The 17245-nt window shown below is 35.1% G+C and overlaps 3 protein-coding genes across 3 annotated transcripts; 2 read left to right on the forward strand and 1 right to left on the reverse strand.

Moving 5' to 3' along the window:
* Positions 1–9327: 9327 nt before the first annotated feature.
* HELRODRAFT_85107 (hypothetical protein) lies at positions 9328–9477 on the reverse strand (the record flags this gene model as incomplete). Its single annotated transcript, XM_009025656.1, has 1 exon — positions 9328–9477. A coding segment is annotated over one exon (150 nt), but the record flags the coding sequence as incomplete, so codon positions are not given.
* A 1765-nt stretch (positions 9478–11242) lies between these two features.
* HELRODRAFT_177469 (hypothetical protein) lies at positions 11243–12603 on the forward strand (the record flags this gene model as incomplete). Its single annotated transcript, XM_009025669.1, has 5 exons — positions 11243–11340; positions 11514–11517; positions 11609–11668; positions 11877–12079; positions 12462–12603. 5 exons carry the CDS (start codon positions 11243–11245, stop codon positions 12601–12603), a joined length of 507 nt encoding a protein of 168 aa, XP_009023917.1.
* A 439-nt stretch (positions 12604–13042) lies between these two features.
* On the forward strand, positions 13043–13840 carry HELRODRAFT_177470 (hypothetical protein; the record flags this gene model as incomplete). The annotated part of the gene is made up of 3 exons (XM_009025670.1): positions 13043–13226; positions 13352–13403; positions 13648–13840. 3 exons carry the CDS (start codon positions 13043–13045, stop codon positions 13838–13840), a joined length of 429 nt encoding a protein of 142 aa, XP_009023918.1.
* Between the last annotated feature and the right edge of the window lie 3405 nt (positions 13841–17245).

Here is a 17245-nt window from a genome sequence, read left to right on the forward strand (position 1 = left end):
TTAATTTAATATATTATTACTACTACTTCTTTGCTTTACTTTTCTTCTTCCCTTTTTACCTTTGTTTGGTTAATAATATAAAATTATTTCTATTCGTCTTAAATTGTCAAATTTATAATCCGACAACAAAAGGGGAATAATTTTAAATGGAACATTCCTCAGCAACTTCAACTGGATAAAGGCAAATTAGAGAATTCCATGATAAAAAAAACAGATATGAAGAAAGGATCTAAGAAAAATTAAAGAGATTAACCAAAGACGTTGGTCAATATTAAAAAACGCTGTAATTGAAAATGCTAATACAGTACTTGGAATTAAAATAATAGATAATATATAATATAAATTGTAAAGATAATAGAAAAAACGATGGGGAAGAGATGGTATAAAGCAGCGATGAACGAAGACGGTTGAGATTATTAAAGGCTGATGGTAAACAAATAGATAAACTGTATTACAAAACAAATAAAAAAGAAATTAAAAACAGATAAAGACAACTGAATAAAACAAAAATGCGTAGAGATTCAACAACATTTTAAATATAACAGAACAAAAGAAGCATACAGAAGAACAAAGGAACTTACTGGTACTTATACAATGAAACTAACCACATTAAAAGATAGAGATGGGAAGATATTAACAGACTGTAAAAAAAATTATAAAAAAATGGAAAGAATATTTTGAAAACCTTGACAACCGCAAACTGGAAGTAGAAACCAAAAGTCTGAAAAAAATTCCAAATATGGAAAACAAATAAGAACAGAAAATTTACTCGAAGAAGAAATAGAAAGAGCCATAAAAGACCTGAAAAAAATAAGGCACCAGGTATAGATGAAATAAAAACAGAAATGCTTAAAGGGGGAGAGAAGACAATAATTAAAGCACACCATGAACTAATTCAAAAAATATTCCACTAAGAGATGATACCTGCGGACTGGGGAAAAGGAGAAATCATTACTATATAGAAACAGAAAAGAGATAAGACAGATTGTAAAAACTACAGAGGGATAACATTGTTAAGCATACCTGGCAAGGTCTACACTAAAATGTTGCAGAGAAGACTACAGAATTATGTTGAAACAATTATAGGGGAAGACTAAGCAGATTTTGTCCAAGCAGAAGCTATATTGATCAAATATTTATTCTTCGACAAATAATGGAAAAGTATATTGATGCAAACGAAACCTGTTTTATCAAATTTATATATTATAAACAAGTTTTCGACTCAGTATAGCATGAAGAACTTTGGCAGGCAATCTAAAGTTTGCAGACGATGTTGGATTACTGACAGAAAATGAAAAACTTTTACAAAACCTTACCACAAGAATCAACGAAGGAAGTAAAAAATTTGGATTAACTATTAACACAAAAAAATAAAGGTGATGCCAGTAAAATATCAGAAAAAGAGAAAACCCCCAAAATTCAGATGTACTGAAAAAGTGGAAAGATGCATGGGTGGAAAGATAACAAGCACCGGAAGCTACCAGGAAGATATAAAAAGAAAAATAAGCATGACTCTACAAACAATGGGGCGCTTAAAACATATATGGAAAGCAAAAGATAGAAGTTTATCAACCAAAACAAAAATATAAAACATTGTTCCGTCATTGTTCCACAGATGATCAATGAATCAGAAACTTGGATAATTAAAAAAAACATACTTTTAGCAGCCAAAATGAATTGTCGTGGGTGTAAGTAGAATCCAAAAAATAAGAAACGACATCAGAAAAAAATTTGGTGAAGAGAGCAACATAATAGAACAAATCTGAAAAAGAAGATTAACTTGGTTTGGACATTTAAACAGGATGAACTTAGAGAAATTATCATACAGAGCCTTATAGAGCCTTATTCAACATGTAGAGGGTAAGAAAAGAAGAGATCATCAAAAAAGACTTGAAGTGACAACATCTAAGATGACTTCAAAATAAATAACACGAACATCGCAGAAGCCGAAAAAATTACAAAAGATAGAAGAAAATGGAGGCTCTTAGTGACTAGCTATTGCGGCTATGGGCTGGCAGATAGCAGATGATGACGATGATGATGATGATGAAACGAAAAAACAACTCAGTTATATTTCAAATTTAAATATTACGATGGTTAACTGAACGTTCACATTCGCCAAATTAATAACACATTCGAGGTAATAATATTACGCAACTAAAAATAACCAATTCTGATTACACATAAATAATCATCGCTCTAATAAACCAAACAAATACATGTACACTGGTAATACAGATTGAACGTTCAACAAATACACAGACGAATAAACAACAAGAAATCTTAGAAAAAAACACGCAAACGCAGTTATAACAAACAGACAGCTAACGCACAAACAGTGAAACACATAACTTTGTACAAGATAATGACGGCGAAACGAAACACAGTGAGGTCGAAACAAAGGGTGTGGCAAAACACAGAACACAGGGAAGGTGATATGAAACTCCAGACACGATGGCAAAACACAGAACACAGTGAAGGTGAGATGAAATCAATCACACAACACAAACAAACCGCCACAACGGTCTGGCTCTCGCAATCAAACAAGACCGGCAAACGCACGGGCCACAACACCACCACCGCAAAAATATACCCACACACACCACACACCACTCCATATGTTTGAGGTGCCTTGTGAAGAAGGTCTTTTCCTGGTATGTAGATTGGGCGACGACTTGATAGTTATGTTCGCGCTGAAAAAGGTTGTGTGTAGTAGTTTTGATTGGTGGTAGTAGAGGATGGATGACGTGGTTGTTGTTATTTTCTATTTTCTTGAACAGTCTTGAATCGAGTGTGTTTGTTGAATATCTGGGTGACGGTAGGATATGGTGCAGGTAGGTAGTTGAAGCGAATTAGTTTTTGGATGTAGGCGCGAACTTTTTTTAAATCGGGCAGGGAATAACCGCTATATTTATATATACATATATATATATATATATACATATATATATATACATACATATATATATATACATACATATATATATATATCACAACATATATATATATGACGTGGTTGTTGTTATTTTCTATTTTCTTGAACAGTCTTGAATCGAGTGTGTTTGTTGAATATCTGGGTGACGGTAGGATATGGTGCAGGTATATATATATACATATATATATATATATATATATATATATATATATATATATATATATATATATGACGTGGTTGTTGTTATTTTCTATTTTCTTGAACAGTCTTGAATCGAGTGTGTTTGTTGAATATCTGGGTGACGGTAGGATATGGTGCAGGTAGGTAGTTGAAGCGAATTAGTTTATATATATATATATATATATATATATATATATATATATATATATATATATATATATTGGTTACGTGACTATTGTATTGTTTTCGCTCTGCTAAAGATTCTCGATTTTCAAAGTTCTGGTGTACATTGATTTGAAAATACAGTTTTGTTCCACCTGTTTATTATGAATACATGTCAAAATCCAAGTAAAAAGACGATATATATATTATTATATATATATATTTATATATATTTTTACTATATTTTATAAATTCTACCGAATGTTTGGCGTTAATATGTTTGTAGTTCGTTTTTTCAATTTTTCTCACTAAAGTTTTTTGGTGAACGTTTAGTTAATTAAAATTCAAAATAAACTTATTTTCCGAATTCGTGCTGCAAATAAGGCCATATTTCGATTTCGAATGAATCATCATCAGTGGTTTTTGATGTTTATAAAGGAAAATATTGACTTTGTCAAAATGAACTTAGATGGAAATTAGGTGTCAGGTTTCTTTATTGGCTGGCCATCTTTGGTCTCCTTTTCTTCATCGATAGCATCATATTCTTCTTTGTCACTATTTACAATGCTAGTTTTTATTACTTCTTTGTTTTAATTGTTGGTTAAGTGAGAAAAATTGAAAAAACGAACTACAAACATATAAACGTCAAACATTTGGTAGAATTTATAGAATATTGTAAAAATTATAGTCTATTGCCAACACACACACACACACACACACACACACACACACACACACACACACACACACACACACACACACACACACACACACACACACACACAACACACACACACACACACACACATATATATATATATATATATATATATATATATATATATATATATATTGTTATAATACTCGCTGTCGTAACTGATTTACGATGGGTTCAAATCTTCGATTGAATAAAATACTCCAAACAGTTATTAATTATTAAAGTTTATTTACAGAAGAAATCAACTAATCGTTTATTTCTAGCAAACTCAAATTAACGCAACAATTAACTTTTAAATTGTTTAAAATCTATCGCTATGACAACGTCAACAAACAAATCAAATATCGCTTTAAATAATTCACCGAATCGGTATTCACAAAATCACAAAATCACGAATTTCACTAATCCCGAATCTTCTTGCGACGTGCGCTTATATATTCTTCGCAAGCGTCGTTTCTAGATTCTTCTAGATGGTCCGATTCTAGCATACTCTAGTCCAGAATGCTCCAGTCACTAGAACATTCTAGAATACTCTAGAATCTAGTGCGTTCGGTAGCACGATTATAACATTACCCCCTTCTTAGTTCTGTTCGTCCCGAACAGCTTTCGTTCCGGTATCCGCATGGTACGGAGCCAGTCTATCCAAATAAACGATCTTCATTCTTGCTCTCGGCTTCCGATATTCCTGAATACGGTAGACGACGTCATTCAAGCGGGTGATGACTTGATAAGGTCCTTCCCACCCTCGCTGGAGCTTTGGAGAACGTCCTTTCTTTCGCTGTGGGTTGTACAGCCAAACTAACTCGTCGACAGCAAAACCGCCACTTCTTCCTTTCAAATCGTATCTGGTTTTGGCCGCCTCCGTGTTTTTCATAATTTTAAGGCGTACGTAACGGTGGATATGGTTTAATCGCTGTCGAAGATTATCCACGTATTCTGTTAATGGTTAGTTGTGGTTCAGGTAGTACGCCATATTTCACATCAGCTGGAGTTCTTAAGGTAGTCCCAAACAGAACTTTTGATGGCGTTTCTCCAGTAGTTGTGTGGATAGCACTCCGGTATGCCATAAGAAACAATGGTATATGACAATCCCAATCCCGTTGATTTTCGTCGACTACTTTAGCCAGATGTTCAATCAGGGTTTGGTTAAATCGTTCCACCATACCGTCAGACTGTGGGTGAAGAGGTGTCGTTCAAGTTTTGTTTATACCCAGCAGCTTGCACATTTCACTAAACAGTTGTGACTCAAAATTTCGACCTTGATCTGAGTGGAGTTCCAATGGGACACCATATCGACTAATCCAATTGAGTACAATTTCCTCAGCGACGGTACATGCTTCTTGGTTGGGTATTGGAAACACCTCAGGCCATTTGCTGAAATAGTCCGCTACAACCAGAATGTAACGGTTTCCATAATCTGATACCGGAAAGGGTCCAGCAATATCAATAGCAATCCGTTCAAAGGGGACACCAACATTGTAGATTTGAATTGCACCTTTTAGCCTTCTTTTGGGTCCTTTGACTGAAGCGCATGTGTTACATTTTCAACACCAGCTCTCTACATCTTCTCTAACGTGAAACCAGTAGAATCCTTCTCGTATTTTGTCAAGGGTCTTTTTCATTCCTAAATGTCCCCCAGAAGGGCCGCCATGCATTTCATCAAAAATTTCGGTCGTTCTACTTCTTGGTATTACAACTTGCATGCGGTGTTTTGATCCATCAGCTGATTCCCATTTTCGTTTCAGCTGAGCCCAATAACCCTTTAACACGGCACTATATTCTGAGATGCTTTGCCAGTCCGGTCGCTTGCCCTCCTTCTTCCATGTGATCAGATGTTGTAGGTCTTCATCCGCAAACTGTGCATAAGCAAGATCAGTCGGTGTCCAACCGTCATCCGCTGATATTGTTGTTGCTCTTATGTCTTCCGATTGTATCTTCTCCTCGTGACGACAGCAATATTTGCATCCTGGTAAACATGGTCGACGGGAGAGATCATCAGCATTACTATGAGTTGTTCCTTTGCGGTGCACGATCTCGAAGTCGTACATTTGTAAATGCTCCAACCATCGGGCCATCTGTCCTTCAAGATCCTTGAAGTTGAGGAGCCATCTTAATGCTGCATGATCAGTTCGGAGAAGAAATTTCTGTCTATAAAGGTACTTGTGGAAGTGTTTTGTTGCATTAACTATTGCTAGTAACTCCTTCCTGCTCACACAATAGTTTCGTTCGGGCTTTGTGAATCCTCTGCTATAATACGCTAGCACCTTTTCTTCTCCGTCTATATGCTGTGACAAAACGGCTCCGATTCCGTTGTTACTTGCATCAGTATCTAACACAAACGTCTTGCCACGAACTGGATATGCTAGCAAAGGAGCATCACATAGTTCAACTTTTAACTTTTCAAATGCTGAGTCGCATAGGGTATTCCAGTTGAAAACTCGGTCCTTCTCGGTAAGTTGTTGGAGAGGTCTGGCAACTTTTGCAAAATCCTTTACAAAATGTCGATAGTACGTTGCCAATCCCAGAAAACTGCGCAATTCATTTTTATTCTTTGGAGTTGGCCAGTCTTTCACAATTTCTATCTTGCTGGGATCGGTTCGAACTCCATCTGAAGATACCACATGTCTCAAATAGTTAACGTCTTTAGAAAATAACCTGCACATTTTAACGTTCAGCTTTAAATTTGCCACCCGAAGTCTTGTGAAGATCTCCCGTAAGTTTTCGACGTGTTGATCAAATGTTCTTCCTAGAACAATTATGTCGTCTAAATAGACAAGACAGGTTTTCCAGTTAAAACCTTGCAATACACATTCCATCAGTCGCTCGAATGTAGGTGGAGCATTGCACAATCCAAATGGCATGACGGTGAATTGCCACAACCCCGATCCGATAGAAAACGCTGTCTTTTCGCGATCGTTCTTGTCGATTTCTACTTGCCAGTATCCGCTTTTCAAATCAAGCGTAGAGAACCAACTTGAGCTAGATAGGGTGTCCATGATGTCATCAATCCTCGGTAATGGATAGCTGTCCTTTTTAGTCACATCATTTAACTTCCTATAACCAACGCTAAAACGGGTAGTGCCGTCCTTATTCTTTACCAAAACTACTGGCGAAATCCAGGGACTTGATGACGGTTCGATGACGCCTTGATTCTGCATTGTCGTTATCATTTCGTTTACTTCTGTTTGTTTTGCTAGAGAAAGACGTCGTGGTACTTGTCGAATCGGTTTCGAATCCTGAGTATCAATTCGGTGAGTTACCAGAGCTGTTTTACCTTGGTCATTGTCACCGGTTGAAAACACGTCTGCAAAATCAGCAATCAACGCCTCGGCTTTTAGACGGTCTTTTTGATACAAATTGAGTCCATCCAGTAGATTTTTGGTAAGTTCTTTGAGTCTACCTTTGTCAGTTGGTAGAACCTTTTCTTGTTGCTCCATATCTAATGATTCCACCAAATTTATTGATTGGTAATTACCTATTTCCTCGCCTTTTTTAATTTTAATAGTGTGTTTAGCGGTATTCATTATTCTGACAGGAATAAGACCATTTTCGTTCGCTTCTACCAGGCATTTTCCAATGACCGCGTTCTGTACATTTGTCGTTGAGGTTGGCTCCATCAAATAGAACTGGTGGCCCCCAGGATCGCAATTCAACTTGCCCCATACGATGTTTTCAGATGATTGAGGTAGTTCTATGTCACAATCGACTGTCACTCAAATGCATTTTTCGTCGCTATCCCCCATTATCACTTCTGTATTTCTCCATCTAAGAATGCGTTTTTCTAAGTCAATTTTGAACCCATATTTTGTCAAAAAGTCGACACCTATTAGGCATTCGTCGATGATATCCGCGACTAAGAATGAACCTTCGAATAACATGTCGCCTAGCTGAACAGTACGGAGAATCTTTCCATAGACTGGTGCTGTTCCTCCGGTAGCTGTTCGAAGGATGTATTTGTTAGAAGTCTCTTTCTTCAGATTGGGTACCAAATCAGATCTTAAAATCGATTTTGTTGCTCCGGTGTCGACTGTAATTACACATTCTCGTTGATCAACTTTTCCGTTCAGCCATAGGTCGTTTCGATTTCGATGTAGTCTGGAAACGTTAATTACGATACTGGGGGCGTCAATTCTACTAGCCAACCTCTGCCCCATAAAGTTGGCTCTTATTAGTTTTCCGCCCCTTCGTTAGAAGGGGCCGATCGTGATACAGGATCATCTTCTCTTCTTTTGCGCCATCTTGTCGCGCAATTTCGACAGTAGTTATCTTTTAGGCGGTGTTTACAATCACGACGTAGATGGCCTTTTTCACCACAAATCTAGCATTGGGGTACACCATGCTGTTGAGGTTCGCGTTTCACAACCACCTTCTGGCAAGGGCATTCTTTATGTACTTGGCGTAGACGTACGTCACTTTTTGATGCTTGCTTTGCCGATTCAAAAGTGAGACTGTGCGCAACAGCATCCTTGAGTTTTCGTTTATCTGACAAGAGAAGGGATTGCTTGAGTTCCGAATCACGAAGGGCTTTGATAAACGTATCCAGGGCAGTTTTGTCTCTATGCTCGGGGTCTGATGTCGGATACGACAGCAATGTCAACCGTTCGATATCTTGTGCCAGCTACTGAATGGATTCACCAGATCGTTGCGTTCTGTTTCTAAGTTGAGACCGATAAATCTGTTTCATGTGTTCTTCACCATAGCGTAAATCCAACGCGCTAACCAGAACTTCATAGTCGAAGTGGTTCTCCGCCGGAATCGTTTGAAGAACCTCTGCTGCTGAATCTCGCAGGGCCAATATCAGTGCTGTTGCTCGTTCTTTTCCGTTTCAACAGTTACTAGTTGCCGCTGCTTCGAACTGGGTTTTATAAACGTTCCAGGACATCTCTCCGTCAAATGCTGGTACCTTCAAAGTTCTTCCGGATGCGTGATTTAACGGCATGGTCATTTTTTTGGATTGCTCCAATTCTCGCTTCAATTTGTCTATCTTGTGATCTACCTCAACGGTCTGACGATCAAGTTTCTGCTCAATCATTTCTATTCTTGTTGACTGTTCTTCAATCTGTTCTGCCACTTCCAATTTTACGTGTTTTAGCTGGTCCTTGATCTGTTTTAACTCCTCTGTCTGTTGTTCGGACTGTTCCTTGATCTGTTGTTTTAACTCTTCTGTCTGTCGTTCGGACTGTTGTTTTAACTCTTCTGTCTGTCGTTCGGACTGTCGTTCGGACTGTTCTTTGATCTGTTTCATTTCAGTTGACATACTAAGCAGAAGTTCCATCATTTTAGCGGTTGTAAACGTGCCTGTACTAATTTCATTGTCTTCGTCAGCACCATCAAACTTGAATTCGTCTGGGTTCTTACCTTCGTCAATGAGAGCTTCTCTCAGACGTGCTACTAGTACTTCTTTGTTGCCACTTGTGACAAGGCTTTGTTTCTGTAGTTCTTCTCGTAGCTGAACTACGTTCAAACCACACAGTTTTGACATTGTGTTCTTTTTCTATGAGTAGTAATTCGCTGGTCGAAGATCCCACTTCTGACACCAATGTTATAATACTCGCTGTCGTAACTGATTTACGATGCGACGGGTTCAAATCTTCGATTGAATAAAATACTCCAAACAGTTATTAGTTATTAAACTTTATTTACAGAAGAAATCAACTAATCGTTTATTTCTAGCAAATTCAAATTAACGCAACAATTAACTTTTAAATTGTTTAAAATCTATCGCTATGACAACGTCAACAAACAAATCAAATATCGCTTTAAATAATTCACCGAATCGCTATTCACGAAATCACAAAATCACGAATTTCACTAATCCCGAATCTTCTTGCGACGTGCGCTTATATACTCTTCGCAAGCGTCGTTTCTAGATGGTCCGATTCTAGCATACTCTAGTCTAGAATGCTCCAGTCACTAGAACATTCTAGAATACGCTAGAATCTAGTGCGTTCGGTAGCACGGTTATAACAATATATATAAGATAATAATATAGTCTTATATCTTATATATATAGCCTTATATCTTATATATATATATATATATATATATATATATATATATATAAGATAATAATATAGCCTAATCTGATCATTCCGGCGGTTATAACAATATAAAGAGAATTGAGAATAGTTGGATAATTTGTAGTTCCTAGATTTCAAAAAGTAAAAGTTTGACTCGTGGTCGGTTTGCCGCATTTGGTTTTTTACCGTGCTCATCATTATAATCATCGCTATTATTATTATTAAATATAAATTATTTATTTATTATTTATAGTACACACCTGATTTGCACTCCATAGATACGTTGTGTGACAAAGTGTTTTGCTGAGAAATTTTGTTTAAAACTGGTTTCCAGACTTTAAATTCTGCATGCACAGTATGATTGATGTTGGCAATACAACAAATTCTTTGCTTCCATGATGGAGAGTGCATGAGGACGCTCTCGTTCCTTTCTTCACGAAGCCCGTATTGCACATCATAACATATTTCCAGTCCGTTATTTAATAACTAAAAAAATTGTATTTTCCACAATTAAAAGTAAACGGAAAGCAAACATAAGCAATCTATAAACAATTTTCACACTAAAACATATTACAAACTTTTCATGTCATTAATAAATCAGCAATTTGACACTAACTTGCACATTTGCTGGACTACATTTAAGAGTATTTATCTTAATACAAACACTTCCATTCAACTTGTTGAAGGTAAAAAACGTTTTCGTGCAAGTAGGTAACAAACTAAAAGTGTGTACTACGTCTGAAACTGAAAACGGCGTTTGTCTGAGAAAGCAGCCTTCTAATGTGGCACCCCGACACGAAACCACCGCTTTGTAATGTACACCTGTTTTCGCATTGTGGTAAAATAAACTTTATAAAAATTATAAACTTTGTGTGTCAAAAATATTACCCCTTTGATTGTTTGTTAGAAAATAACTGGAACTTAGAAAAGTTAGCCGAGATTATCATGAAGTTTTGCACTTTAAAAAATCTAATAATGCTGCTAGTGTAAAGTGTTTTAAAATAACAAACGAACTTGTTCAGGTCATAACAGAGAGCAAAATATATAGATTAAACAATGGTAAGATTGTGAAAAAATTGAGCACCAAAACTGAAATACAAAAATTCATCTAAACTAATGTATAAATACAAATTTGTCACAGTACTTCTATAGTGTGTATACGTGAGTAAAAGTAATATTTCGTTATTATACATCTTCAGTCTATTCAATTTCATAAATCTTCGCAGGATGCAAATCATGGAAGGAGCAAACGCAAAGAACATCCCGATATACATAACACCCATTGACTTCAGGATAGCCTTTGATTCAATTAACCGCGGAATGAAGTTGCCATCTTAAGTCATTATGAAATGAATACTAGCATATAGATACTAAATGCAATCAGAGTGATGTAAGATACTCACACAAGGTGACGTGCTTGCACCGTTCCTGTTCATAATAGTTATCAATTATGTCTCTAGACAATACACTGAAATCACCTAAATCAACATGTCGACAGAAAAGTAAGCAACCTCAAAGATCATGCGTCTAGTAGAAGAGGCACCCGAACAAAAACTTAACGTACTCGCATACGATGATGACATCACTCTCCAGGAAGGCGACGCCAGAAGGGCACAAAAGCAGTTATCCGCCATCAAAGAAAGTGACTATGCGGTCGGTTTAGAGATAAATGTTGAAAAGACTGTCTAGATTCAACGCCAAATCAGCATCAAAAACACAGCTTATCATCGACGTAAACAACATAACGATTGTCGAAGACTTCAAGTACCTTGGGTCATACATAGTGTCAAGTGAAAAAGGCGGGAACAATTGAATTGCTCTGGAAAACTCAAGACCATCTTGAGATAATTCAAACCCAAAGGCAAGTTCAAAACTCGACTGTGTGTCACGTCTGTCAGTGTTGCTTTATGGTTGCGAATCGTGGACCCAAACTGAAGCCATGGAACATAAACTCGACATATTTGCAAGAAAACGTTATGGAATCATACTACATATCAACCAAGCCGAAGCTCACATTATAAACAAAGAGCTATACAATACAACTGATAAAGTACCAACCAGCAGGTTAATCAAGTCAAGACGGTTGTAATTTGTTAGACAGTGTCTTCAAATAGATAAAAGTGAATTAGCAAACATCTATACCCTCTATAAATCGAATGTAGAAACAAATAAAAAAGGTTGAACTCATCTCTTCTACCAAGCGAAGTTTCGTATATAACTTGAGCACCTGGATTTTGACAATGAACATTTAACGGACGAAATGACCAGACTGGCTAAAGATAAGAAGTTGTGGAGATATATTATCTTGTCTATCAAGCCGGCCCGATGATGATGAGTCAAAAATAAAAAAGAATGAATGTTTACAAAACAATATTTTTATTTTAATCATTTTATTTGCGATGTTAATCAACTCAACCAAGAAACTCTTCATTAAAAATTATTGCAGCCAAACTCCTGCTTCAGTTCTCAACGCGAACTGTCCCTGGCTTTTAAAACCTTGTCTAAAACAAGCTGCATTACATCTGCATAATCTTATGCTGCGCCAGTCACACCAGCACAGTCCGAGGGTCTTTAAATTTTTTAAATAGAGGTGTACATACCTAGTTGAGGTAATTTTGTAAACGTTCGAAAAATCACAATCAAACTTTCATATTGGAGCTTCCCCACGCTGTCCCAAATCTGAAATGCGTCACTTCACAACTTAAGGCGGTAATCGCACAAAATCAAAAAGTTGTTAAAAACTTCCTTTAAAAGTGAGATCATGGGCTTTTTGTGCAACCGTGCATGTGACATTTTAAGAATGTGAATAATCTTATATTATTACCAAATGAATTTCTAAATTCTTAATATAAGATTTGAACATTTCTAAATGTCAAAAATATTTTCTTGAAAATTTTATGAAAAATCCAAAAAATATTTTCTGTTATGTTAAAAAAAGGTGTACACACCTAGTTGAGATGGCATTGATGCTATATGAGGAGATGACCGAACCTCATTATTATCATTCAAATCCACATCACCAACACGATGACTGTCATTAGCAAGATGACCATTATCAGCCCGACTATCATCAGGACGTTGACCATCATCAACATAATGACCATCGTCAGAGCGGTGGTCATCATTAACACGATGACCCTCATCAACATGATAATCATAATTAGGACGATGACTTTCATCAGCACGATGATCGTCATCAACATGATGATAAGTGAGATAATAATCAGAATCACTATATGCAACATCACATGAAACAGCTGCTGCAGCTCCGCTACCTGGCTTACAATCTGTAGGATTTTCAATGATATCGCACTGCCAAATATTTTTTTTTACTAGAACATCATCATTTCGGCAATTCACACTTCCATAAAGCATGGGCATTGCAAAAGTTCGTTGAAATTCCCTTGATGATACTGCATGGAAATTAACTGGACTGAAATAAAAATATCAATCATTTGTCTTCTCTTGCATTATTGCTGTATTATCATTATAAATGATAATATAATTGAAAAATATTTGATATTTTACTTATTATATCCCAAACATTTACAAAAGACATGTGCATCTGCATCATCCCATCCATCTGCACAAATAATTCCCCAAATTCCATTGTTATTTCGAACTTCCGCTAGACCTTCGTGTACATTCTTTGAATTGTTTCCAGGTCTGATCCTCTGCCTCGATGAATCACAAGACCCTTTGAAATTTTTCAAAACGATAAATCTATCGGGCGTGCGAATTCGCACGCCAACCATGAACTTGTTAGGCTGCTATAAGCCGTGCGAACGAAAAAATATGTTCAAAACTTTTTATGCCGGATATTAATTTAACAAGTGAAAATTTCCGTTACTTACAATTGAAAATAAATTTTTTAAAATAAATTTTTATTTGCGCATCGTAATACAAATATTTATTATCTTTGGCAAGAGTTTATTTTCTTTTTTTTCAGTTGTGGGCGGAGAGGCTTTTGAAGATTTGTTTGATTTTGATTGTTTTGTTTGATTTAATTAAATAAAATTAAATTTGTTACTCTGTGTGGTACAGTTTATGTGGCATACTGCAAAAATCGGAAGGTAGTAATAGCAAACTTTACAATAATTATATTTTGTCTATTATTGTTTATTGATTATGATAATATTTTAAAAATTAAATTGATTGTGATAATATTTTAAAAATTAAATTGATTGTGATAATATTTTAAAAATTAAATTGATTGTGATAATATTTTAAAAATTAAATTGAAATATTTAATAATGATTAGTGATAATTAAATTTTGTTTTTTGTTGTATGTTGATAGTGATAATAATACTTGAAAAGTTAAATTGAAATTTTTTAATAATGATTAATAAATTTTGTTTATTGATAGTAATAATAATATTTAACAAATTGAAATATTTAATAATGAAAAAATGGTAAATTTTTATAGCAAATTTTGTCATGGCTGCTTAAACACTTTAGGAGTTTATTATTAAGCAAATGTCTTTGGAGCACAACCATGATGTTGGTGCATCTGTATTTGCACTATGACTCTCATGGGTTTTATCTGAAGAAACAGCCAAAAACTGTTCATACGGATTGACAAGCATCATTTAACGATGTTAAAGAAATAACTGATCCAAGATACACAGGAACTTCAAAACGTTTGGTTCCCCGGACGATTGATACTGCTTTTTAAGACGATTGTCCTGATTTTTAAGACGATTGGTCCTGATTTCTAGGACGATTGGTCCCGTGTATTTTTGGACGATTGGTCCTAAAAGACGATTGGTCCTGAAATTTTGAACGATTGGTCCTAAAACTTCAGTGACGTAAATGAGATGTTCTGAACATATTTTTTTGACTATACTAACATTCCAACAAAAAATTAATAAAAAAAGTTGAAGACAATTTTACTAAATGTCATTAACTTACTAAATTACTTGATGAATTTTCTTTAATATTCTATCCTATTCTCAAGTTTCACAATTATCATGTAATATGTTTTAATAAGTCTAAACATTCTATTATCATACCTGATTCACAGGTGTAGAACATGTGAAATGATTGGACCCAAGAGATTATTCAACTTGTGCGTTTCAACATTTCCGTAGTATATACCCAGGAGCAAAGCCATTTAAATTATATTCAAAAATGTCAAAATCGGTTTATAAGACTAGTATTTACTCTTCCACCGCGTACTCATATAACCAATGCTTACTATTCGACACTCAACATTTTACCCATTAAAGAATTGAACATTTATTTCACATCAATTTTTGTATTTAAATTTTTACGTCAACAGTTGCCTAATATTTTGCCAATTTTTTCACTTTTAGCAATCACATTCAAAGGAAATTTACTAGACACACTTCTCTTTTCTATTTTCATACTGTGAGATTAAAAGCTTTTCACTCAAGCATCAAGCTTAATGGTCCGAGGGTATGGGATACTGTATTGCCACATGAAATTGAAACAATCAACTCATTATACTTATTTAAAAAAAAGCTAAAAACTTTTTTAGTTAAAAAAAACACTTATTTTAAATAGTTTTTCACTATTTTACAACTTATTTAATTTTGATGTTCTTAGTAAGCGAATTTTTCAGTCTCAGTTGTGACTATACTGTCACCTTTAGGTACTGTATGAAACATGACAGTATTCATAGAATGATGTACGTGTGAGCATGTGTTTGTGTATATGTATTTATTTGACATTTCTGTTACATTTATAGTAAGAATTTGTGTGTATGTATTTATTTGACATTTCTGTTACATTTAAAGTTGGAATTCTTAGTTAAGGGTGGCCTATCCACAAGTTTATCTTTTTTGGTTATCCTTTAAATAAATAAAAATAAAAAAAATAGTCAACAAAAATGGTGGTTTAGTGATAGTATATGATACATTGATTTGGGAGATAGTTTATTGGCATAACAAATGATATCACTAGTAACACTGATAATAATCCGCTTTGTTTAGTTGGATTTATCGGATTAGCGTATAACTAAGTCATGTCAGAGCGGAGACGTTTAGTCGCGTGGAACAATTTTCTTTGAAAGAACCGATTTGAGACACGAGATCCGGTGTCGATGAGATTTAGTTTGTTGTTGACTGTACAAATTGTATAACAACTCTAGTGCTTTGCTATACGGAAACAGAAATATATATTCAAGCCCAAGCTCAGAAAAAAAAATTTCATCGACGGCAAAGACATATTTCGAAAGTTGACATATGACTAATAGTGTTATGAGAAATTATTAATATAATATTACCATTATAAAAGTTGTTTTTAAATACTTTTTAAATATTATTTCAGGTTTGGTTGAGTTATATGGATTTTGTTGTAGTTGTATGTGGGTTTTGAAGTTGTTGACGCTAATTAGTGGATATTTTACAATATTATTTGCCAGAGTATTATATTGTTGAATAGCTTACGGTTTTTATTCACGTTGGGTCGTGCTGCTGTCGGAAAAAATTTAGGTGTCAGGTGTGTGGTGTACCTCGAGGCAAATGTTTAACCTTCATTTGGTACTTGAAAAAAACTTACGTTTCTGGTACTTGAACCCCAATATAATTTTTCTATATACATAAATTTTAACAAATTTAATTTTTTCGAAAATAAAGTTATAATATTTTTAACTAAAAAACATGTATTAAGTATTTTTTATGAAATGAAATAATGCACTAAACTAGGTTACGTTGGTACGGAGAGAACTCGCAGACTCGATATAAGTATGATTTTAATTCTTTTAATAAGTTAATACAATCTTCAACTTTGTGCAATGTGACACTATAACAAGCCATCATTATCGATGATTAATCTGTTTCTAAATTTATTAGTGGGAAAGATTCCAATTGAACGTTGTTGAATATTTATTATCGGATGTCTTTGTTCTATTTAATAGTGTATTTAATAGTTACTCGTAGTTTAATACTATCGTTTTTGATTTAAAAAGCAACATCCAATGAAAGGAGTGATTGGTGGGGTTTAGAAGTTTGAAGTCTTGTGGTAAACTGCCTCTTGTAGCCAAGAGGCAGTTTACCACAATCGACCTCCCAATTTTTCAACCGAAAACCCGCTTTCAGATAATAATTCATAGACTTGGCAGGATAACAAAAATTTTTTATGTGTTTAACAAATTTTGTGAATAGTTGGCAGACTCCGCCCAAACAACAAACAAAACTATGATGGCCAAGTTCATCCGCCCCCGCGCCGCACCTGCATGTATATCGACTCTGAACGGCCATCCCCAT

This window comes from Helobdella robusta (genome assembly GCF_000326865.2).
Source record: "Helobdella robusta unplaced genomic scaffold HELROscaffold_43, whole genome shotgun sequence".
NCBI classification, from domain to species: domain Eukaryota; kingdom Metazoa; phylum Annelida; class Clitellata; order Rhynchobdellida; family Glossiphoniidae; genus Helobdella; species Helobdella robusta.